The 25,923-nt window shown below is 46.8% G+C and overlaps 1 protein-coding gene across 2 annotated transcripts in view; it reads left to right on the forward strand.

Moving 5' to 3' along the window:
- Window positions 1-25,923, forward strand: part of NECTIN1 (nectin cell adhesion molecule 1) — a 184,331-nt gene that overhangs the window by 108,501 nt on the left and 49,907 nt on the right. For both annotated transcript variants that reach the window (XM_087706434.1, XM_014073381.2), the window contains exons 2-5: window positions 5,714-6,061; window positions 11,010-11,312; window positions 13,104-13,221; window positions 15,374-15,525. In XM_087706434.1, the coding sequence (XP_087562560.1) occupies window positions 5,714-6,061; window positions 11,010-11,312; window positions 13,104-13,221; window positions 15,374-15,525 (921 nt within the window). The remainder of the gene's footprint in view (window positions 1-5,713; window positions 6,062-11,009; window positions 11,313-13,103; window positions 13,222-15,373; window positions 15,526-25,923) is intronic.

Below are 25,923 nucleotides of genomic sequence, written 5' to 3' on the forward strand. Positions count from 1 at the left end.
GCTTTGCTTGTTGGAAGCCAGCTTTAAGGGGGGAGGGGGATGTTGCTCATCTCTTTTTCTTTAGCCAAGGGAGCCATCGTTGTCCAAAGACATTTTCCATAGTCTTGTTTCCAGGATTAGAAGGGACCTAATCCAACCCCCTGCTCAAGCAGGAAACACAGGATATCAAACCTATGGCACGCATGCCGGAAGGGGCACGCAGAGCCATCACTCCGGGCACGCCAGCCATTGCCTGTTGCTCTTCCGGGCTCCGGCACGCTAGTCCATGAGTGCAGGAGCACCAGAAAGTGGAAGAGCAGCTCCCCGAGGCGCATGCACACGCTGGGAAGCTGATCCTCTGGTTTCCGGCACGCTCCCCCACCCCAACGCATCACGTGCATGGTCCCATTTCGTCACTCAGTGCCAAAAACGTTAACCATCATTCAAATAACTGGCTGTTGTTAAAAAAAAATCTCCATTGTTGGAACACCCACAACTTCTTGAGGCAAGTCATTCCCCTAATTAATTGTTCTAATGCAGTTATCTTCCCACGGAAGGGGTACCTATTTACCTACTTGCATTTGCATGCTTTCGAACTGCGAAATTGGCAGCACGTTATGAGACAGAGGCCTAAAACCATCTCAAAAAAAGGATCTGCCTCTGATTCTCTTTCCTAACTGACCAGAGGACCACACAGGATTCCCATGATGGCTTATGAACAAGCATTGAACCAAGGCCAATGGACTGGTGATGCCCCTGGTTTTATGGGGTGGTACCAGAAGCGGTACCACCCCATAAAACCTTTTTGATGGGCCTTTGAACTCTGGTGCTGGAGAAGACTCCTGCGAGTCCCTTGGACTGCAAGGCGATCCAATCGGTCAGTCCTAGAGGAGATCCACCCTGACTGCTCTTTAGAAGGCCAGATCCTAAAGAGGAAACTCAAAGACTTTGGCCACCTAATGAGAAGGAAAGTCTCCCCAGAGAAGAGCCTCATGCTGGGAAAGATGGAGGGCAAAAGAAGAAGGGAATGACACACAGAATGAGGTGGATGGATGGAGCCACCAAACCAGTCGGCATGAGCTTAAATGGACTTCAGAGGATGGTAGAGGACAGGAAGGCCTGGAGAAACATTGTCCATGGCGTCACGATGGGTCGGACACAACTTCGTAACTAACAAGAACAACAACCGCTTCTGGATATCTCCTTCTTTTCTATCAACAGTCTCTTAGAGTAGGGTCTGTTACCTCCTGCCTATCAGGCAATAGCCTGTTGTGTTCCTTCTAAGCCCAGTGAGCTTCTTGGGACATCTCGAGGTTCTTCAGAAACTTCTCCAGGCCTCCTTAAGAGATCCAGAGAGGACGGGCCAGTTTTTCTCCCAAGAAAGCAGCGTGCCTGCTCATAACCGCCCCGTTCCCTCAGCCATGGGTGTGTTTCGTAAGATGTAATCGCAATTTGCATGGGGTGGGGACAATCCCGTCAAACTGGCCCGCCTGGGGCCTGTCGGTGAATTCAGGATGTGCCTGAAAATGCAGGAACCCGCCCTGCCGCAACCCTTTACAACATGTAGGGTTTTTTTTTTCAGAATCCTTTACAATGCGCGGGGCGCAGACGTTTCTCAGCCGGCCCACTGATGTGGGAAAAGGAGATGATCAAAAAAAAAAAACCCAACATAGTTGGAAGAGATGTTAGATCAAAAGACAGACTTAAAATCAGAATTACTCCTATTACAAAAGAGAAATATAGTAAAGGATGTATGTATGTATGTATGTATGTATGTATGTATGTATGTATGTATGTATGTATGTATGTATGTATGTATGTATGTATGTATGTAGTGTCACAACCCCTGGTATGCCCAAATATGGGAGGAAGCAGACTGCTTCCTTTTCTCTGTCTATCGGCTCGTCACGAGAGACCATCACGACAGAAAGCCATTATTTTTACTGTTGCCTTTGTTACATTTGTGTTGCATTTGTGCTGCTAAATAAATAAAGGGAGACTAGTATAGGTCTATTTCAAGCTATTTAGCTCTCATCAGCTAGCCATACCCTTACTGGGATTTGAACCTGTGCTGTATTACATATTAAGCAGTTGTGTTAACCACTAAGCCACAAGGTTCTCCTCCTTTATCAGCTGAGCCAGGGAAATAAAATCAAAGTAGCTATGTATGATAAGTAGAAAGTGCGTTTGTTGTTATGTTAAAATATGTATGGAAACGACAAAGCCGGAAAGGTCGCTCTGTGTCCAATGTTTTAATCTTTATTTACTAAAAAGTTTTTTTTTAAAAAAAGAGAAACAAACACCAAATGCTTTTTCCCAAGGCCCTTCATTCTCCCTTCCTTTTAAAATGTAGTTTTTTACCTCCATATTGCTCTCTCTCTCTATTTCTCTCTGTCTCTCTCTCTCTCCCACCATCATTCACATTTCCCCAGACTTTCTGTTTCTTTGGGATGGGAAAGTGGGACAGGAGGGTATGTGTGTGTCTCTGTCTCTCTCTGTCTCTCTCTGTTTCTCTTTCTCTGTTTCTCTCTCTGTGTTTCTCTGTGTACTGTTTCTCTCTCCCCCCCCCATTTCTCTATCTCTGTCTTTCTCTGTGTGTGTGTGTGTCTCTCTCTCTCTTTCTGTGTGTGTGTGTGTCTGTCTGTCTGTCTGTCTCTCTCTCTCTCTCTGTTTGTGTGTTTCTCTCTGTCTCTGTCCCTCCCCCCCTCCCGTCATTCGCATTTCCCCAGTCTTTCTGTTTCTTTGGGATGGGAAAGTGGGGGTGGGAGGGCCTTGCTTTTCCAGTTCCCGGCTGTGCGGTGTTGTTAACTCTCCCTTTTTCTCCCCCTTCACTCTCCTTTCTCTCTACGAAATAAAAACACCAGCCTTATAATTACTGGCGTGTTCTCTCTAAATACACAAATCGTGAATATGCAGCCGCAGCAGAAATTCGAAAGGGGGAGGGAGGGAGGGAGGAGAGATGGTTGAAAGGGGGACAGTTGGGGAGGAGGCTTATCTCCCTTTTGCTAAGAGGACCCAGGGCACATTTTGCAATGCAGGAAGAGGGAGGGCGCAGGCATTTCAAATGCTCAATCGCAAAAAAAAAAAAAACCCTATTTTTTTTTTCCTGGAAGGTTATTGATACAGATAGAAAAGGCTGTTTATAGCGCAGGGTTGATGCTCTCTGAGGTTAGCAATAGCAATAGCAGTTAGACTTATATACCGCTTCATAGGGCTTTCAGCCCTCTCTAAGCGGTTTACAGAGTCGGCATATCGCCCCCAACAATCCGGGTCCTCATTAGTTATCTTCTTGCAAACGTTTCATGACTTAACCAGGTAATATCATCAGTGGTAGAGAAGGGAGTGGGGTTTTCAAGAGGGAGGGGAGGTCTTTGGGGTCTTTGGTGCTCTCTGAGGTTTTTATTTTTTTTCTCTTGAAGACGTTTCTTGACCCAACTCGATAACGTCATCAGTGGTAGAAGGGGGTGGGGTTTGCAGGACGAAGAAAAGGAGGAGGTCTTTGGGGTCTTCGATGCTCTCTGAGGTTTTTATTTTCTCTTGAAGACGTTTCTTGACCCAACTAGATAACGTCATCAGTGGTAGAAGGGGGTGGGGTTTGCAGGAGGGAGGAGGAGGAGGAGGAGGAGGAGGAGGAGGAGGAGGAGGAGGAGGAGGAGGAGGAGGTCTTCGGTGCTCTCTGAGTTCGGTTGTCTTCTTGCAGATGTTTCATGACCCAACTAGGTAACGTCCTCAGTTCTCGCAAACTCCACTCCCTCCTAGCTGGTACTGATACTGTCACCTAGCTGGCTCCCGAAACGTCTACAAGAAAGCGGCCAACCTCAGAGAACGCCGAGGGCTCCGCCATCCTGAGGAAGTCAGCCCTTCCTCCCCGCCGTTCCAAAATTCACTTCCGTGACCCATTCCCCCTTGTTGGCCTTGGCTGTCAAACTCCCAAATGCTCTTTTCCTTCCTCTTTCTTCCGTCTCTCCCACCACCACCACCACACTTCCTGGCGCAGTCCCACAGCAACATCATCAGGGCCTCTCCCAGGCTGGCCCCCCCTCCCAACACCACCGCCTGCCCTGCAGCCAATCTGGCTGTGGCTGATGGGAGCTGCCAGCTCAGCACCTTTGAAAGTCCCCGGGCTGAAGGAGGGGAAGGCTCCCTGCCATCAAAGCAAGGAGTCCCATTCAAGGCAACGGCACTTCCTCCTGAGTCAGCAGCCTTGGAGTTGCATCCTCATGTTTATTTTCTCTCCGTGGCTCGGCTGCTTTTGCCTCTGTGTGTGTTTGTGTGTGTGTGTGTGTGGGAGGGAGGGAGGGAATATATGGAAATGTAGCGTGCATCAATTCCACCATGCATGGAGAAATGGGTTTCCTCCACCACCACCAACCTTTCTCCAAAAACGTCCAGTTCTTCTCACGTTGGGTTCTCTCGGCTGCAATCCTCTTGCTTCCAAAAACTGCCCGGGGTAGTTAGTTCAATTTTGACCGTCTCACCTTCCATCCACCCGATATGCTTCCACTGGCTCAAAATATGGCAGCCTAGGAGGATTTGGTGCAAACATTTCTTATCTGCTTCTCCTTCCAGTCTTCCTTTTTCTTCTTCTCCTCTTTCTCCTCTTCTCCTCTCTTTACTTCTTCTTTCCCCCTTCACCTCCTCTCTCCTCTCCTCCCTTTGCTTCCCTTCTCCTCTCCTCTCTTTGCTTTTCCTCTCCTCCCTTCTCCTCCTCTTTCCTCTCTTCACTTCTCCCTTCTCCTCTCCTCTGTTCTCCTCTTCGCTTCTCCTCTCTTCGCTTCTCCTCTCCTTCTTTCGCCTCCTTTCTTCTCTCCTCTCCTCTTCCCTGCCCCAAACATGTATTTGGGCATGCTCTATTTGCAATAGAGTTTTGCAGGTTGTTTCATTATCCGGCAGGACATCTGGGTAGGAACCTAATTTAAAACACATTGTTAAGCCTCTTTCAAGAGAAGAGACAATGTCTGTAATGGTCACTTGGGCTATTTTTGCACACAATACTAAGTTGAGTTGGCTTTAACCTTGATTGTTTCTTTGGTGTGTGTGTGTGTGAGAGAGAGAGGGGGGGGGAGGGAGGGAGGGAGGGAGAGAGACGGAGAGAAACGGAGAGAGGGAGAGGGAGAGACAGGGAGACAGGGAGAGAGAGAGAGAGACAGGGAGAGAGAGAGGAGAGAGAGAGGGAGGGAGGGAGAGAGACGTAGAGAAACGGAGAGACGGAGAGAGGGAGAGGGAGAGACAGGGAGACAGGGAGAGAGAGAGAGGAGAGAGAGAGAGAGAGAGAGACTTAATATGTTGTGTGAACCCAGGCCACTGGGTGACTTAATGATTCACTGCATTGTGCAAAGCCAGGAAATGGGAGAATTCTGCAACAAGATGAAACCTGTTGCCAGATTGTCTCCCCTTAATCTTCTGAGCTTGGAAAGAGCTCAGGAGAATTTGTGGTTCTAAAACGACAACTCTGGCAGAGTCACAAAGACAACCTTGGAAGCCCAAAACCAAGGATCATTTCCAGGGCGACATCCTCATCTTCAATGATTCCGTTACTTGGCTGGGATGTAGTAGAACAATTGTAAAATCCCCCAAATCTTAGCTTGGAGAACTCTTAAAGAACACAATGCATCCTCATCCCTTTTCGAGTTGTAAGCCGCCCTGAGTCCCCCCAGGGAAAAGGGCGGCATATAAATAAACTTCTCAAATCTCAAATCAAATCTCAAATCCTTCCCTTCCTCTTTTCTTGCAGGCCTCTGGGCTCAGAAGGTGCTTGTCAACGAGACGGTCTCCGGCTTCATCGGCACCAACGTGGTCCTTCATTGCAACTTGGACAAGATCAACCACACGAGGATCACCCAAGTCACCTGGCAGAAAGCCAGCAATGGCTCCAAGCAAAATGTGGCCATCTTCAACCCCAACATGGGTGTCTCCATCCTGCCCCCCTACGAGGAGAGAGTGGTCTTCCAGAACCCTTCCAGAACCGATGGGACCATCAAGCTGTCCAACCTCCAGTTGGACGACGAAGGGATCTACATCTGCGAGTTTGCCACCTTCCCGACCGGCAACCTGGAAAACCAACTCAATCTCACCGTCTTGGGTAAGTTGCCAATATCGTTTCATTAATGACTACTAGTATGAAAATTATATGATGCCCACTCAATTGAAAGTAGCCCTGGGTGGTTTTCAAGACCATCAAAGCAAAAAATACAGAATATTAAGCATTAAAATTGAAAGAAATTTGATAAGTTAGGAACCAGAATGCAACGGGGTGGAGTTGAGATCTTCTTCCTAGTCCACTAATCAGCACCGACATGGAACATCCCATCGGGGTCCCATGCAGGTGCTTTTTGGGGTCATTTTGGAAAGCCAAGAGGTTGAGGAGGAAGTTCTCACCTTGAGGGGCACAATGGTCCCGAGGGTGGGAGACTCAGCAGAAAAGTCCCTTCTCCTGGATGCTGCCAGAGACAATTCCTTGATCGATGAGGTGAGAGGTGGGTTCCTACCAGTTCGCACCTATTCGGTAGAACCGGTTCGTCAAATCTACCAAACCAGTTAGAAGAGGTTCCACCAGTGGACCCGGAAAGCAGGCCACACCTACAGAAGAGGTTGCAAAAATGTTTTAAACCCACCACTGACACACACACAACACAGAGAGAGAGAGAGAGAGAGAGAGAGAGAGAGAGAGAGAGAGAGAGAGAGAAAAGGAAGAAATAAAGAAAGAAAAAAGAAAGAAAAAGAATGAGAGATGAATGAAAAATAGAAAAAAGGGACAGAGAGACAAAAGGAAGGAAAGAGAGAGAGAGAGAGAGAACACATGGTTGGCAAGCCACTCCCACCAGGTCACATGGTCGGCAAGCCACTCCCACAAAGGAAGCCACACCCACAGAGTAGGTTCCAAAAAATTTTGAAACCCACCACCGGATGAGATCCACACCATACCTCTTCTGCCAGAATGAGTGTAGCAGTCCTACTTACTAGGCAGCGGTGGGATTCCAAATCTTTTCCTACTGGTTGTATGAGAGCGCGCTTCGCGCTCAAAGATCGCCCTCGGTCTCAGCACTGGTGAACTGAGCTGTTGTTTAGCTCAGCTGAGATGCATCCATCCACTCTGCCGTGTGAATTCAGCTGAGCAAAAAAAGCAAGGGAATATAGGACAGGGAACTGCAGGAGGGTGTGGCCAGCCAGAGATGGTATTTGCTGGTTCTCCGAACCACTCAAAATTTCCCGCTACCAGTTTGCCAGAACCGGTCTGAACCGGCTAAATACCACCTCTGTTACTAGGGCTGTAGCAAAGACAGAGTGTGCATCTGAGTGATCCATCAGTCTTCCCCTATGCTGTTTGATGTTCACGTAGCTTTACTAGTTTCTTAGTAGGTGAAGAACTGGGCGGTATCTCTGCCTAGCTGAACAAGGGCACCAAGGATGGAATCAACAGGCTTCACCATTCCTCCTTCCTTTCCAATCTTTTCCTCGTGGGCAGAGGTTGTGTGATTTCAGTAGATCCTCCCACCCTCGTTGTCTGAGAGCAGAGAAGGGATGGAGAGCAGGACCAGAAACTTCAGAGGGCTTGGAAAGGATTGCATTGTGGTTAAAGCTCAGAGGACTTTTACCCCTGTCCAAAAGACATAAAAATTTGGTTTACATGTCTGGGAATTGTTGTTTTTTTTAATGGATTCAAAAAGAGGAAATGCAGGAGCAGAAAGGAGAAGTGCCTTTTGCAAATTCACAGGGATTATTTTTCAGTTCCACCACCCCCCCCCCCCTTTCGTGGATCTCATATGTAAATACTGGTTTTACCTGTCTGAGAACATTTCAGTTTGCAACTCTTGGCTAACCAAAAAAATAAATAAATAAGATTGCGCCCCAGATCTCTGGAAAATATTTCTCCATTTCCCTCTTGTTCCGTCTGGGTCTTATACAGGTAGTCCTTGAGACCCGGACAACTACTGTATTTTTCGGAGCATAAGACACACCGGTGTATAAGACGCACCTTAGTTTTGGGGGAGAAAAATAAAATTCTGCCTACCAGGTATTCATCTGGCTAGCGTCCTTAGTCTGGTCAGCTTCAGCACATAAGTTTGTTGGTTTTGAGTGCGCATGCACTTTTTATTCCCTGGTTGGAGATTTAAAAAACAGCTGATCGTTGGAGGGAGCAGCAATGAGAAAAGCAGGCAAAGCAGGGAAGATCGCTTCCCTCGTTAGCGCCTCATTAGGACTGAAAAAAAAAAGCTTCAAAAAAGCTACTTTTGGAGTATAAGACGCATCCAAATTTTCAGCCTCTTTTAGGGGGAGAAAAAAACTACGTCTTATACTACAAAAAATACGGTACACTGTTGTTGAGATGAAAGAAAAGAAACTGACTCTGGACAAATGCAAATGTGTGTAACAAGGTGAAGCTTGTTATCCAAACTATAGCGCAACATTCGCAATCTCGGCTCCTTGTTTTGAAAATATTGATGCAGGCCATTTAATGTAAACCCTCAAGCAAGTTTACAGCAATAATATGAAAACAAAACTCCTTAAGCAAAACCATCTGTGAAAAACATCAACATTAGTGGGAGTTACGTGGCTGGGGAAGGTCATCCGTAAAAGCTCAAAACCAAACAGGCTTCTGGTTAATGGGCTCATTCTGTAACTACTGACATCAAACTGGCTCTCCCCTTTTATCTTAGGGAGGACTTATTGCTGAATTCAAGCCTTACAATCCACACATTTCCATAAGCCATAACCTCTTTTAATTCTAGTCTGTAGAATAACCATACCCATTTGGCTCACACAAAACAGAGGAATAAAATAGAATAGAATAGAATACTAATAAGAATAGAATAGAATACTAATAAGAATAGAATAGAATAGAATACTAATAAGAATAGAATAGAATACTAATAAGAATAGAATAGAATACTAATAAGAATAGAATAGAATAGAATAGAATACTAATAAGAATAGAATAGAATAGAATACTAATAAGAATAGAATAGAATACTAATAAGAATAGAATACTAATAAGAATAGAATAGAATACTAATAAGAATAGAATACTAATAAGAATAGAATAGAATACTAATAAGAATAGAATACTAATAAGAATAGAATAGAATAGAATAGTAAGAATAGAATATAATACTAATAAGAATAGAATATAATACTAATAAGAATAGAATATAATACTAATAAGAATAGAGTAGAATAGAATAGAATACTAATAAGAATATAATACTAATAAGAATAGAGTAGAATAGAATACTAATAAGAATAGAATAGAATACTAATAAGAATAGAATACTAATAAGAATAGAATAGAATAGAATAGTAAGAATAGAATAGAATACTAATAAGAATAGAATAGAGTAGAATATAATACTAATAAGAATAGAATAGAATACTAATAAGAATAGAGTAGAATAGAATAGAATACTAATAAGAATAGAATACTAATAAGAATAAAATGCTAATAAGAATAGAATAGAGTAGAATAGAATACTAATAAGAATAGAGTAGAATAGAATAGAATAGATATAAGAGTAGAGTAGAGTAGAATAGACTAGACTGAAATGGAATGGAACGGAACAGAATGGAATTCCTTATTGGCCAAGTGTGATTGGACACACAAGTAATTTGTCTTGGTTGCATCTACTGTCACTGTAGATAAAAATACAAGATACATTCATTAAGAAACATAAACACTTAATAATAGTCATAGGGCACAAATAAGCAATCAGGAAACAATCAATACCAATATAAATCATAAGGAGACCAGCAACAAAGTTACAGTCATGCAGTCATTAAGTGGGAGGAAATGGGTGATGAGAAGACTAATGTTTGCAAATGACAGAATAACAAGAGTTGGAGGGGACCTTGTAGGCCATCTAGTCCAGCCACTCCCCCCGCCCAAGCAGGAGACCCTACACCATTTCTGACCAATCTCCAGTCCAGTCTCTTCTTGAAAGCCTCCAGTGACGAAGCTCCAACAAATTCTGAAGGCAACTTCTGTCCCATGGATTGATTGCTCTCACTGTCTCTATTAGGGTTCCAATTAACACCCCCCAACAAAAGAAGACTTCGAGGCTTGAGGTTCCTCAAAGTTCCATTCTATTAGAGGTGTCATATTGGCACATCTGGGAAAACCCGAATCTGAAAGTTTCCAGATTTTTTTCCCACCCGAAAGAAAGTTCAAGTCCCTGCCCGGCACCCAACATGTCCATCACAAGGTCCAATCAAGCACCGTCCCAAGTGGAGATGCTTCCCAGTCACACCACTCCAGGTGCAGGGCAAGACGTCCTTGACTCTCTTGAGAAAGGAATGTTATTTTGACTATATCTATCCCACTCCATATACTCCCCCTCCCCTCCCAATTTCCCACAGCATTAAATGTGGCAGGCTGGAAGGCCCAATGCAGAAGGTGGCTTCCAGATCTCCTTATTTCCAGGTTGACTCTCTCCTTGATCAGTTTCCATCCATTATTCCTTGCCTGGCCTTCAGGTGTTTTGGAATGTAGGTAAAAATCAACTTGCTGGCCTAGAAGTCAGGTAGATCAGAGCACCTGCTGTTTCCCCTTCAGCACTTTCTGGGGAACTAGAGGTGTGAAAGGAAGGTGAGATGGTCATCAGAGGCTACAAAATTGCCCTCATTTTCTCCCTTTCTAGCATACCAGATTTTGGTAGCATGTTTGCTAACATGTCCAGGTGAAGGACGACTCAAAACCTGCCCCCTTTTTCACGAAACTCGCTGATGGGATTTGTTGCTCCACGTACATATGTATTTATAAGATTCCCATTTCCTCCTGTCTTGTACAACACAAACTTTGTATGGCTCACAGCAATAATAAAAACACAAAGAAGGAAACCGGCGGAAGGCTGGTTTCATTTGAGACGGGATTCAGAAGAAGCCCGTGTCAACAAGTCTACCTAGATCTTCATTAATGTTCAGATCTTGGACAAACTAATGAGGAGGACACCATGTTGATGTTCCTCAAAGGACAACTCATGGTCCTTGTGGGTTATTTGATCCTGACTCCTTTGCTTCATCCCATGTCTTTTCTTCAGCCAAACCAGTGAATCGGATGGAGGGTACCACCAAACCACTGATCGCCAGGGCCGGCATGACCGAGAAAATCCTGGTGGCCACCTGCACCTCCTCCAATGGGAAGCCCCCCAGCACTGTGACCTGGGAGACTAAACTGAAAGGCGAGGCGGAATTCCGGGAGATCCGCAATGAGAATGGCACCATCACTGTGATCAGCCGCTACCGCCTTCTACCAAGCCGGGAGGCCCACCAACAGCAGCTGAAGTGCGTGGTCAACTACCAGTTGGAGCGTTTTACGGAGAGCATGACCCTCAACGTGCTGTGTAAGTTGAAGAAGCGGAAGTGATGTGCAGCGGTGGAGTTGGGATGTAAAAGAGACGGGACTTAAAATGGGAGTGTCAAGGTTCCAAGTAGTAGACCCATACTAGACCCCGTTTCCCTGAAAATAAGATATCCTCCCCGGATAATAAGCACAATTGTTCTTTTGAGCGCATGCACTTAAATAAGCCCTCCCCTGAAAATAAGCCCTCCCCTAAAACATTTAACAACATAGCAATAACAGTTAGACAGTTAAGCGGTTTACAGAGTCAGCATATTGCCCCCATCAACAATCCGGGTCCTCATTTCACCCACCTCGGAAGGATGGAAGGCTGAGTCAACCTTGAGCCGGTGAGATTTGAACAGCTGAACTGCAGAACTGCAGTCAGCTGAAGTAGCCTGCGGTGCTGCATTTAACCACTACGCCACCTCGGCTCTTGTGCAGCCGGTCCTCACAATTTCCTGGTGAGGAAGGGGGAACATGCCCACGTGCCCTGCAGGCACCTGCCATCCCCGTGGAATGGCCTCTTGGAGGCCATTCCTGCAAACTCTAGCTATCGTGCCCCTTCTCTTAGTGACGGCCGCAAACAGAGCGCCATTCCCAGCAACGTTACAGCTGGCAAGAGTGTGCCAGAAACAGAGAAGGAGCTTCCGGCCTTCTCTGGATCAGCTGATCCACAGGCCGAGGTTAAGGGGCCTCCTGATCCTCAAAAATAATAAGACCTCTCCGAAAATAAGGCCAATCGCTTATTTCGGGGGGGGGAGATCAAAAGAAAATAAGACCCTGTCTTATTTTGGGGAAACACGGTAAGCAAAGCTCCGAGGCAGAAGAATTCCTCAAAGAATAGCTTTATTGGATGTATGATATTGGCACACCTCTGGTGAAAACCAACTCTGAAGAGTTCCACGGTTTTCACCTAATCAACCCCAAACCACCAGTCACGTGGTCCACTTTTTTGGTGATCTCCCTCCTCCTTCCTCCTGCCAGGTGGGGGAATGTCCTTGGTTCCCAAGCGAAAGTATTTCATTTTGACTAGACAAACCCCAGCTCCCTCTAATCCCCACCTCGCCATCTCTCAGCTCCAGTGTGGCAACACTGAAGCTCCAAGATGGCTCCCGCCAGGCCAGCTTCAAGGAATGACAGGGAGATTGTGCTGCGACTTATTACAACTGCCTCAGTGAAGATGTTTATTACTTCTCTGGTTGGGGAGTTCCACTAGGCATGGGCTTTCCCCGAGGGAGGAGGGACGGAGTTGCAAAACAAGGGTGTGGATGTCAGGACACAAGGACATCTGGAATCATCCTCGTTGGCATGATGGCTCCATTGATTGTATCATTTTGACGTCATTGTGGTTTGCTGCGAATCCATTGTTAGGAGATGAAAATGGACTCCGGGACATCCAGTAATGTCTGCCTTTTCTTTCGCCCTTCCTCCTTCTGCTGTTTTTTCTACACTCCTGTCTTCTCCCAACACTTCTCTTCCCTCCATCTTTCCTCTTTTTCCTCCTTCCCTTTCCCATTCCACTTTTGCCCTTATCTGTCCAATTTTTCCTTTCTTCTCCTTGGCTCATTCTTTCACCCTTGTTTCTCTCAATCCTTCTCTTCTCCAACCCCGTTTTCCCCCATCCTTCTCTTCCTCGATGTTGCTCTCCTTCCAAACCTCCTCAACCCCACGTCTACCTTCCTCGCCTCTTTCTTCTCTCCATCGCTGTTTCTCTCGTCCCTTATTCTCCTCCTTTCTTCCTTTATCTCTCTCCTCCGCCATCTTCCTCCGTTCTGTCTTCCCTGCTCCGCAGACGAACCCGAGGTTAGAATCGATGGTTTTGACAGCAACTGGTACCTCAACCGGAAGGATGTGAAACTGACCTGCGTATCCGACGCCAATCCTCCCGCCACCGAGTACCAATGGAAGCGGTAAGTATCGACCCCCCAGCGCATGGGTGAACTGTTATGAGTTCTTCGTAGCACTGAATGAGTAAGAAACCCAATGGGAACACTTCTGTGCCCAAGGCCATAAAGTTGCTTCAAGAGCCACTTGGTCAGATTGTGCAGGTGAAGGGAGAATGATTGATAGCTCTTTTCCTCCTTTATTGTACATAAACTGTACCCTGAAGACAGCAAGGTAGCGTTTCTTAGCAAGGCCCCAGCCTAGCTTCCCCATTTGTGCTACTGTTCTTAAGTCTTTATGTAACCCTTTTATGTATTCTAATTCTAGTCATTTCTTAGGTAGCTCAGTGGCTAAGACGCTGAGCTTGTAGATCAGAAAGGTCGGCGGTTCGAATCCCTAGTGCCGCGTAACGGAGTGAGCTCCCGTGACTTGTCCCAGCTTCTTCCAACCTAGCAGTTCGAAAGCACGTAAAAATTGCAAGTAGAAAAATAGGGACCACCTTTGGTGGGAAGCTAATTGCGTTCCGTGCGCCTTCGGCGTTTATCATGCCGGCCGCATGACCCCGGAGACGTCTTCGGACAGCGCTGGCTCTTCGGCTTTGAAACGGAGATGAGCACCGCCCCCTAGAGTCGAGAACGACTAGCACATATGTGCAAGGGGAACTTTTTTACCTTTTCAAGACCTCAACTCTCATCCTTTTTCTTTTTTCAAAACAATGCATTAGTTTTCTGGCTGGGAATGCTATAGCTTGCCTTAAATTATAAAATATTGATTGTTTCTCTTCCAAGTCCTTGCTAGCGTAGACACTTGTTTGGGGCATGTTAACATGGGCAGAATCAGGATTTTGATTGTTTCAATCTCCTTGGGCCAAACAGCTTATGGTTAATGATGGCGGTGATGGTGTTTTATGGGAATAGAGTAGATGGTGAAGCTGCTTTAGAGGACCCCGGTTTTTGGTGTTTGTTTGTGTGTGTGTGTTTTGTGTGTGTGTGTGTGTGTGTTATTTTCTCATCATTAATTGCTCCCAAGGGGAGGGAGGGGTTTTCCCCACCACCCACTGCTCCTAAGTGGAGCTTCGCCTGAATGCAAAACCGGGGCAGTCACCCCTGGGTTGATGTGCCTGTCGATTTGCTTTTGCTGAACTTAATTGCTTTCCCTTGGATTGATTAAAAATGAGCAAACTGCATAATTTTCCTCTCTGTGCGCAGAGTTGTTTGTGTTTGCTCTGTGATTTTTATTTTTTTCTTCAAAACACTTCGGAATTGATTTGGTTTTTATTTATTTATTTATTTTATTTTTTTGCTGAGCATCTCTCAATTTCTTATCACATTATAAGGCTGCAGTTCCTGTAGCATTTGGTGGGGGGGGGGGAGAGCAGCTTTCCCATAGAACAGATAGCGTTAGTTAGTTAGTTTACTTTATCGTCATTGCATCTTGTACAACGGAATAAAATGCCATCTTCTGTGTGCATTATAACTATAAAAAGTAAAACCGAACGCAGCTCCTTCACATTCCTTGCAATTCAACTGAAAACTCTTCTGACTCAGTTCCCAAGAGCGTGAAGCCAACTCTTTGTCCCGACAAATTCCCCCTTTTATTAATTGACTGTGAATTCCTCTCATTCACATCCAGCAAAGTCTTTCAAGGGAGGATTTACAGTCACAGACCTCATCTGGCTTGGAGAGCTGCCAGGCCGAGTTTTGCAAGAAGCCTCGGAGAGTCACGAACCAATGAAGCGAACAAATTGTCTCCTGCAAACTCCACTCCCCTTTCGCTCCTCTTTTATTTCGTCTGGGAGGGGCCGTTCATCGTCCACCTGTGGCCTTACTCCCAAGTCGACCCCTGTTCTTTAGCTGTCCCCTTCGTCTGGCAACTCTGCGCATGCGCACACTGGGAACAGGCTCCAGCTGTTCTTCTGCCTCACTGATGTCTGACTCCGAAGGCAGCTGATAACTGGCATACGGCCTTGGCCCCCTCTCTGCCTCCGACACAGAGCCCTCCTCAGAGCCTTCCCCCAGACTCCAGGACTGGCCCAGGTTCCCCCCCTCCAACCTCAGCTCCATTCTGTTGCCCAGATTCCTGCACCCCACGAGGGATTTGGGGGGGGGTATCATTAAAAGAGGATGAGGAAAGTTCTCTGCTAATGGACCAAGGGTTCTGTGTTCTTCTTTTCCACAGGCTGAATGCCTCGTTGCCGGACAGCGCCGAAATTCAAAACAGCACTCTGTTCTTTAAAGGACCGGTCTCATACAGCCTATCGGCAACATATATCTGCGAAGCCACCAACACCATCGGCACCCGATCCGGGCAGGTGGAAGTGAATGTCACAGGTAGGTATTGAAAACCAAAGTGGCCTATATTTTATTGCAGGGGGGGGGGGGAGTTGCCGAAGGTAAATCTAGTTTTAAGCCTTGGTCCACCTCTTGGGTTTTTACAAGCTTGCTTTGACTTCTCGCATCTTCTCTCCTCTGGAAGGGATGGGGGGACCTATGGAATACGGTGGGATTTTCTGACTCTTTCCATTCCTTTAAAAGGATGTGTGTGTCTGTGTTTTTTCATTCGGAGTGCTGGTTTTGCTGGGATTCCTGTCGCTATCTCCTGATTTTCTCCTTTGGCTGGCAATATCTCTCACTTTCCCTTTGGGGCACCTTTGCCCATCGGATTCGAAGCCGGGCCGTGGAGGAAAGGCCGCAAGAATCAGAAGGAAAGAGTGTGGGGCGGGGAGGGGAAAAAATGAGAGGATGGGATGTCGAAAGACGTGCTACGAGGTCATGTCTGAAAGAGGAATGAAACACAGGCTGGTGTTTTGTATTATTATTTTTTGTACGATTCCAAAAGGGACATTTGTGGTTTTTTTTTCAAAAGCTTTAGGAATAAAATCACCAGTCAGAAATGCTGCAGTTGAGTTCCTGTTGGTTCTTCAGATGTTATTCTTAATTCCAAGCATGTAGAGATGGTGTGTGTGTTTGTGTGTACAGTTTCCTTCCAGGGTTGTTAAAGACTAATGGGCAGACCAAGCCCCAGAAGGAAGGGTTGACTCGGAGACGAGATGAGATGTTAGCAGGATTGTCCTATAATCAGAAGGTACCAAGAGATGACAGGTGGAAATGCCATTTGGAGACCTTCAACTGGGATTCTCCCAAGTCGAAAGAGGGAGGGAAAGAGAGAGAGAGGAGGTAGGCGAGAGAGAAGCAGAAGGGTAGGAGAGAGAGAAGGAGTGGGAAGAGGAGAGGGAGAGTAGATGAGCACCGCCCCCTAGAGTCAGGAACAACTAGCACATATGTGCAAGGGGAACCTTTACTTTTATCTTTAGGCTTAAGAACTCCTGGTGTAAGCCTTGGGCCAACATCCTTCTTGTTTACCAACCTTCTTATTATCTGCAGCTTTCTTAAAAGGGCATTGGAGCTCTGACCGGGAATGATATACAGTGTGTGTGTGTGTGTGTGTGTGTGTGTGTGTGTGTGTGTGTGTGTGTGTGTGTGTGTGTATTTAGTGTCACAACCCCTGGTAAGCCCCAATTATGGGAGGAAGCTAATTGCTTCCAACATCTGTCAATCGGCTCGTCACAAAAGTCCATCACGACAGAAACCCAATATTTTTACTGTTGCCTTTGTTATATTTGTGTTTTTATTTGTGCTGATAAATAAATAAAGGGAGACTAGTATAGATCTATTTCAAGCTATTTAGCTCTCATCAGCTAGCCATATCCTTACTGGGATTCAAACCTGTGCTGTATTGCATCTTAGGCAAACGTCTTAGCCATTGAGCCACAGGTCTCCTCCTTATCAGCTGAAGTTGCTGTTTTGTATTTGTTCGGCTCCGGTCAAACAGGTTGTGTAAATTTTCCAAAGCTACACAACCTGGTTTGTGACAGTCAACACGCTTTTAAAGGCACCTATAACTTTGCAGTATGGATGTCGCGCGCCTCTTTGGGAATCTTTGCAGATAGTCCTCGACTTATAACCGAAATGGAGTCCCCAGAGCTAGGGTGGGGCTTCGTTAGCAGCAGTGGCTCTTCCGTCCCAAGGACTGGCCCATAGATTTCCACTGCTCTCCTCTCCTCTGCCACATCTATTTATCTTCACTTCCTGCCTTTTATCCCCAGAGCTAGGGTGGGGCTTCGCTGGCAGCGGTGGCTCTTCCGTCCCAAGGACCGGCCCATAGATTTCCACTGCTCTCCTCTCCTCTGCCTTCTGCACATCTGCGCATTAGGCACTGGACTCAAGTGTTCCTCCTCTTCCTCATCAGCCACCTCCAGACCTGGGGGTGGTTGACTCTCCATCTGAGGGCTGAAGGATGGCCCAGGCTCTTCCCCCCACTCTCTCCCTGCCAGCTCTACTCCCTCTTCCACCACGGATCTCTCAGGTTGCTTTGATGCTGACCCTGATTTCCATGCCACCTCCTCCTCCTCTGATTTGCCTGGTGGCCGGCAGGCCACAACACATACGTCTCTTTTTTCCAACGCTGTTGTAACTTCGAACAGTCACTAATGAAGTGTTGTATATCAAGGACTACCTGTATACCCCGTGGCTGTTCCAGGTGCACCTGCAGCCGTTCCATAATTTATCGCCAAGTGGAGGTTGGAGTGGAGTTTTATATCGTTCACCAAAATTGCACCACAAATCTCTCTCTGGCTGATCTTAGGGATGTCAGTGTGATCTGTGGGAAGGCTAATAATTGCAGAAGAGGGCAAAGCCACATCCTTCTCGTGATCTTTCCCAGCAGCTGGTCGGGATGAAGATTAAAAAGAAGGACGATTCAGTAACAACCACAACAACCACCAAAAATCTAGAATTTATACCCCAAAACTAAAATCAGGAATGTCTCAATAAATGGAGACACTGTATTCAAAGCAGAGTAACTCAGAAGCAGATGACCATGAACGGCAATGATTCAAAGTTTTTAAAACCGTAAAAATAGTTTTTGTTTTTTTTTAAATAAAACGATTCAAACTTGGCACGCTCGTCCTAGAGACCCACCAGTCCCCAGGTTCTCGCACTGCACTGGACATCCCTCGGGGATTAGTTTTTAGTTTAGTTTTATTAAACATTTATAGGGAGGAACGGGCATCCCTGAGCCGACCGCCATGGCCGTTAGTTCTTGCAAGCTGAACGCTGCCAGTTAGAGCCCCTTAAAGCGAGGATCCGGTGGAAATGGAATGTTTTATTCCCACAATCTGTTCGCAGAATAGCTGTGTGTTGCCGGACATTCGTTAGCTGAGCTGAATCCCGCCAGCGAGATGGGGGAAGTCTATCATGGTTGGCTTGCACGAACTTCATAAGGAGAGCGGAGAGAGGATGTTTGGGGTTGAAGGCTACACGCTTCGCTAACCATGCCTATCTGAGCATGGATAGAGAGGAAAGTTTCATACATGTCTGCTTCCATTTGGAGCCAGCCAGACCTCCTCGTTCAAAGGTAGACAGCTCTGGACTTAAGGGTTTTTCCCCAGCCTATCCTGGCTTTTTTAAAGACATAGCAATAGCAGTTAGACTTATATACCGCTTCATAGGGCTTTCAGCCCTCTCTAAGGGGTTTACAGAGTCAGCATATCGCCCCCAACAATCTGGGTCCTCATTTCACCCACCTCGGAAGGATGGAAGGCTGAGTCAACCTTGAGTCGGTGAGATTTGAACCGCTGAACTGCAGATAACAGTCAGCTGAAGTGGCCTGCAGTACAGCCCTCTAACCACTGCGCCACCTCGGCTCTACATGATTCGAATCCACCATCCTGCTGCCTGCGGTCAGATATTCACTCTGCAAACTTGGTTGATGGGTTGTTAGGAGAATACCCAGCTGAACTCCGAGGGTTTCCTCACCAACTGTTGAATGTGTGTGCATAGTTAAGTTAAAGGTTCCCCTCGCACATATGTGCTAGTCGTTCCCGACTCTAGGGGGCAGTGCTCACCTCCATTTCAAAGCCAAAGAGCCAGCGCTGTCCAAAGACGTCTCCGTGGTCATGTGGCCGGCATGACTAAACACTGAAGGCGCACGGAACGTTGTTACCTTCCCACCAAAGGTGGCGCCTATTAAAAACCCAAACAAAGTTATACGATCAAGGTTGGCCTTGTGACGGCTCTCGTTGTGACCTTTGTCACAACTTAACCTAATCAGAGGTGGGTTCCTACCAGTTCTCACCTATTCGGTAGAACCGGTTCGTCAAATCTACCGAACCGGTTAGAAGAGGTTCCACCAGTGGATCCGGAAAGCAGGCCACACCTACAGAAGAAGTTCCAAATTTTTTTGAAACCCACCACTGAACTTAATCCTAACTTAGAACTGTGTTCATTTTCCCAACAAAGGAATGCCAATTTTTAACCGGGTTAATTGATGCTTCCAGCTTTGGCTTGACCACTTGGATGGAGATACTCTAACGGTGGTTATCCAGACCAGAAGGAAGAAGCAAATTAGACAATAACAGATGTCCTTAAGCCAGATTTGGCCCAAGTTAACTTATATTTTCTTCATCGTCTCTCTGGGGTTTCAGGGGTAATCTCCTTCCTTACCCACCCTCCTCCTCTCCCATTCTTGGATTCTTGGGTCAAATAAGCAAGCCATCTCCCAGCCAAGGTGTCTTCTATCACTTGGCAGTCTTAAGCAGAAGGCAAACTTCTCGGTGACTAATTAAACCAGGGAAAGCAAGATTCCTTTTAGTTCCAGTGCTGTCACTACCTTGATCCAGCAGCAACAGCTGGGGATAAGAGGGAGGGAAGGAGGGAGGCTGGGGCACCCCACAAGAGATGCTCTTTTTCCAGAATTGATTGGGGAAGGGGGGGGTGTCCATTGGAAGGAAAGCGGGAAATTTAAGCCCAGCGTCCTTCATCGAGGGCTTAGGGCACCCCATTGAGATTTTGTTTAAGAGCAAAGCTCGGCGGCCCAAATGGATGTTGGTTTTGGGGCGCAGCCTCTGGAAGCCTCGTCAGCCGGTCTCCCCAGTTTGCAGAACTGGAGACAGGACGGGTGGCTCTACCCTGCCAGAAAGCTCTTGATTGACAGGCGAGTAGGTGAGATTAAGAGCCAGATGGTTCCAGTTTCCAGAATTGTCAGCCCTTGAAACAGCAGCAGCAGCTGCAAAACTGCTGGATAAACTTTCAAGGGGTCCCACCCTGCAGCCCTGACTAAGCCCACCCTGTTATCTCCCCCCCTCCCCATTAGAGTGTCTAAGGGGGTGGGGGGATGGTTGCAAGCTTCTTCCCAGCCCCAAATCCAGGCCAGGATTTTTGGGATACGGATCTCAATTTGCTGAGTTTCATTTGCTCCATAAACTAGGATTCAAACTCCGTTTTGAAGCCAGAGGAGATTAAGAATGTAGAATAACAAAAGACTTGGAAGGGATCTTGGAGGTCTTCTAGTCCAACCCCCTGTTCAAGCAGGAAACCCAATGCCATTCCAGAAAAAATGGTTTCCAATCTTTTTTTTAAAAGCTCCCCTGACAGCAACCTTTGAGCTCTACAGCATCAATTTAAAGATTAATCTTCATCTTGTAAGCAAACCAGAGAATCTGTTTCAAGACAATAAGTGGTAGTCTTAGGATGTTATTCATGAGTTTGCCCGAGCATGTGCAAAGCGACTTAGAAAGATCTAGGCTTGGCAGTCTGCAAAGCACAAGAGAGATCTTTAGGGGGATTGCTTCTTCTACTGTGTTTTTGAAAAGATTTGTAAGGAAGGGGGGGAAAAAACAGGGAACAGACAAACAAGAAAAGAGGAGAAATGAACAAAGAAAGTAAACGAACTGGGAATTTACAAGCTTTAGAATTGAAGTAGAGCACATTAGTTAGGCTACAATTTACATGGTTTCATCCATTTGCCTCATGTAAGACTATCTTGTGTTATTGATTTTAAAAACGGAGGGACATTGTTCAAGTTTAAGCAGGGGTGAAATCCAGCAGGTTCTGACAGGTTCTGGAGAACCAGTAGTGGAAATTTTGAGTAGTGCGGAGAACCAGCAAATACCACCTCTGGCTGGCCCCAGATTGGAGAAGGAATGGAGATTTTGCAGTATCCTTCCCCTGGAGTGGGGAGGGAATGGGGATTTTGCAGTATCCTTCCCCTGGAGTGGGGAGGGAATGGGGATTTTGCAGTATCCTTCCCCTGGAGTGAAGTAGGAATGGGAATTTGCAGTATCCTTCCCCTGGAGTGGAGAGGGAATGGAGATTTCGCAGTATCCTTCCCCTGGAGTGAGGAGGGAATGGAGATTTTGCAGTATCCTTCCCCCGCAGTGGGAAGGGAATGGAGATTTTGCAGTATCCTTCCCCTGGAGTGAGGTAGGAATGGGAATTTGCAGTATTCTTCCCCTGGAGTGGGGAGGGAATGAGGATTTTGCAGTATCCTTCCCCTGGAGTGGGGAGGGAATGGAGATTTTGCAGTATCCTTCCCCTGGAGTGAGGTGGGAATGGGGATTTGCAGTATTCTTCCCCTGGAGTGGGGAGGGAATGAGGATTTTACAGTATCCTTCTCTTGGAGTGGGGAGGGAATGGAGATTTTGCAGTATCCTTCCCCTGGAGTGGGGGGGGAATGGAGATTTTGCAGTATCCTTCCCCTGCCATGCTCACCAAGCCACACCCACAAAACCGGTAGTAAAACAAAATTGAATTTCAACACTGGAAGAGGGGGATTAAAATATATTCCAACTTAGAATCCGTTCGGTAGAAGAAATGACAGAGATCTAAACCTTAGGTCTATAACTGCCATTTCCCAAGGGAAGGCAGTCCGTCTGGTGAGATTCTTGAAAGACAGGTGATCAACAATAAAATATCTTCTTAGATCCATCCATGAATGGTTTTGATTGTTAGCCACTGACACACGTGCTAGCTGGCTGGGGAATTCTGGGAATTGATGTTCACACATTTTGAGGTTGCCAAGGTTAAGAAAAACGCCACGAGGGGAGACCCATGGAAGCATTTCCATCAACGTAGGACTTGTGCGTGGAATTCTCACGCGAGAAGCGGTGCCAGATCGCAGAGAGGGAATTTAACTTCCCTGAGATGTAGAAACTTGATGGAACCTTTCCTCACGTTGTCAGTCGGAGGCTCTGGAGTCAACAGATAACTTGAGCATGGCCTTTTCATGCCCAGCTGCGCGAGAAGACATGCTCAGACTGGACTGGTGGACCTTCTCCAATTGTCCAGGGGGAAACCTATTGAATTCAATTCTGAATGGATCTCAGAGGGCTTCCTTCTCTAGGAGGGGATATTTTTAGCTCTCCTGCAGGCCCCAAAAGCACATGGACTCCTTATGAAATACATCTCCCTTCATGTCCTTCTCTGGTGGGACAAAAGGAACGCTTGCAAGCTTGGCTCTTCACCAGACAAAAACCCAGAACCATCCTTCGATTTTCTTCTGGTCCAGCTGCTGCCCCAAGGGACCGAGCTGTTGGCACAGGGACAGGATGCTTGGGTTGAACGCAACAGCTGTTGGGCAAAGAAGAGGAGGGAAAGACCCACAGCAGCTCTTTCTAACGGCAGTAGGATTGGAGAGTTTTCTAGATGGGAAGGCTTTCTAGAAGGTGGTTCTCTCTTAAGTCCATCCCACCTCCCTCCTTCCCTCTGCTCTGCTTCCATTGGGCCTTCTTTCCCTTTCCAATTTCATCCAGGCGTCAGGAGCGCTAGCATTCCAGGGCAAGCTTGGCCAGTAAGGTCCCCAGCATCAGCCTCCTGGTTCTCCTAGCACAGGGATCAGCAACCCGTGGCTCTGGAGCCGCACGTGGCTCTTTCGTCCCTCTGCTGCAGCTCCCTGTGACTCAAAATGTGTGTCACAACCGCCAGTGCGTGGCACCAGCTGGCACATGATTTATTGAGCTTTTCAACCCCCCATGGTAGGCCAACCATGGTTAAATCCAAGAAAAGAAACGTTTCAGAAGAAAACAGAATGTTTAATTCAACTACATATGCTAGTTTTGTGGCCGCTCAGGAAATAGTCAGGCACGGGAAGGGTTTCATGGCTCCCGGTGTTTTCTTTTCTGTGGGAAACGGGTCCAAATGGCTCTTTGAGGGTTTAAGGTTGCCGACCCCTGTCCTAGCAGATTCACCACATAAGGAGATCTGACGTGGGGGAAGGAGAGGGTGCTGACTGGACATCTCTGACCCACCAACATCCTTGAAGAGATTATTATTTTTTTGAAGACCACCGCATCCGTCGCCATCAAACGTACCCGTGTTGGAGAGGACCACTGAAAGAACGCCACATTTGCAGTCCTCCATCGCGTCAAGAAGGTTTCCTGTTGTTTTGAGGAAACAAACAATCAAAGGAAGACGTCTCTCTTTTCTCAGATTGAATATGTATTAGGCGAGGAGGTCAAAACAGGAAGACAAGAATCCCAGCAAGGAATTTATACTTTCAAATAAGAATCTGGGTATACATAATTCAAACAGCTGTAATCTCTCTAGCCGGCTGTCTTTCCATGCAGGGGAGGAGAAGTAGGTTAGCCTCTTCTAGGGCAGAAGAGGGCAACTCACGCCTGCCAAAGGTTTGGCCAACCATCTAGTAGCCATCTTAACCAGGGTGAAAACTCACCTGGCAAAAGTAAGAGCTGAAACCAGGGGTGGGTTCCGGCGGTCACTACTGCCGGTTCGCCCGTGGGCGCGCTGCGTGCAATAAAAATTGTTCTGCGCATGCGCAGAAGCAAAAACGAAGATGGCGGTGCCTACAGCACTGCCCAGAGAACTGGTTCGGGGGCGTGGCAGACCTGGGTCATTGCCGGCGACCCAGGCCGCCAAACTACTACCGGTTCATCCGAACTGGGCCAAAACTGGTAGGAACTCACCACTGACTGAGACCCAACCAACCAGGCTTGTTGAGCCTAATGTATGGCTAAAAGATGGCTTATCTAGCTTGAAGGCCTACGTCCTAGCTGGGTAAATTTGAGGAGGTGGGGTTCAGAATATCGGGGACACCGGGATGGGGAGACTTACTTTGGGTTAGAAGGAAAAAAGCAAAGCTAAGCCAACATGTCTTTTTGAGAACAGGTCTACAAGGAGGAAGGCAGGAATCCCTGCTCCAGGTAGTCCTTGATTTACGACCACAACCAAACCCCGAATTTCTGTCGCTGAGTGAGACAGTTAAGTGGATTTGCCCCAAATCAAGGACTACCTTGTATTATCTGCTACTTTTTAAGAGGATCCTGGTCAAGAGAAGCAACCTTAGACTGAAACTTGCATTGTGCCTCCACTAGACCAATAAGATCCCACAGATTAGGCCTCCTCCGAATTCCATCAGCCGGCCAGTGTCGACTGGCGACTACCCGGAGGAGAGCCTTCTCTGTGGCTGCTCCGACCCTGTGGAACGAACTCCCCGTGGAGATTCGTACCCTCACCACCCTCCAGGCCTTCCGCATAGCCCTTAAAACCTGGCTGTCCCGACAGGCCTGGGACTAAAGACTTGCAGCCCCACTCCGAATGGTATGATTGTTGAGTTTCTTAACTGTGTATGTCTTTATATTTTGTAATTTTGTTGTTTTCCCCTCCCTTGAATTGTGAGCCGCCCTGAGTCCCTTTCAGGGAAAAGGGCGGCATACAAATAAAGTAAATTGAAATTGAATTGAAATTAAAGGAGAAAATTTGTAGCTCAGGTTGAAATGAGGGTTCCTTGGTGGTCTCGGAGCTTGAGTTTTCTTGCAGGCGTTTCATGACCCAAGCTATGGAACCTCATCCATGTGTAGCATTGTCTCCAAGAAACATCTTCAAGAAAACCACCAAGTTCAGAGAGCAGCAAGGATCCCTTCTCTTCCCTTGTATTATGAAGGGTAACCACTCCACTGAAATCCTTGGTCTTTACCACCACCAAGTGGCTGTGTTGAGAAGGTCCCTTTGATGGTCCCACCCATCAGCTGCTCTCCTGGATTTCTTTCCCTGGAAAGCCCTCTCGCCTTTCTCCCCCTCTTTTTTCTCTTCTTCTTCTAAATCAGGGGTCTCCAACCTTGGCAACTTTACTTGTGGACCTCATCTCCCAGCTGGGGAATTCTGGGAGTTGAAGTCCACAAGCCGTAAAGTTACCAAGGTTGGAGGCCCCTGTTCTAAATGAACCAGAAGAGATTCTTAGCATCTTATTAGCCCTGGACTTTTCTGGCATCTGTAAGCCCATATTCTCCATCATCCATGTTGAGAGTAGCATTCCTGGCAGTGTCCAGAATTGGGTTCTAGTAAGCTTTGGAAAGCAAAAGAAGAAGGGATCGACACCGAAGCAGCGGGCGTGAGTTACTGTGGCTTGTCAAGCTTCAATTAAATCTAAAGTGAAGGCTTCGTGATGGTTTCTTCTCAATGATATACAGCTGAGGCAGCCAGGGAAGGCTTTTGACAAGCAAAGTCAATGGGGGAAGCTTAACTTCACTTACCAACCACACAATTTACTTAACAACTGTGGCAAAAAGGTCATAAAATGAGGCGAAATTCACTTACAAGTTGCCTTGCTTAGCAACAGAAATCATTGGCTTAATTGTGGTTATAAATCAAGGATTACCTGTAATTGCTGGGAGATTGTGGCTTAGAGGGAAGGTCTAGCTTCTATGAGTGGCAAATATGGGTAAATTTTGTAGGGGATGGTAGAGGACAGGAAGGCCTGGAGGAACATTGTCCATGGGGGTCGCGATGGGTCGGACACGACCTCACAACTAAGAACAACAAGGCTTTGGAAGCGTGAGGCTGGTCAAACCATTGAAGGGATGGGCTGTTGGAAGGAATAGCCTTTCTTAAGAGAGAAAATCGATACGAATGTTTGAATTCTCCCAGCGGGGAGAA

This window comes from Thamnophis sirtalis, unplaced genomic scaffold (assembly GCF_051295495.1).
Source record: "Thamnophis sirtalis isolate CommonGarterSnake01/CBP01778 unplaced genomic scaffold, rThaSir2_p1.2 scaffold_2, whole genome shotgun sequence".
NCBI lineage: Eukaryota > Metazoa > Chordata > Lepidosauria > Squamata > Natricidae > Thamnophis > Thamnophis sirtalis.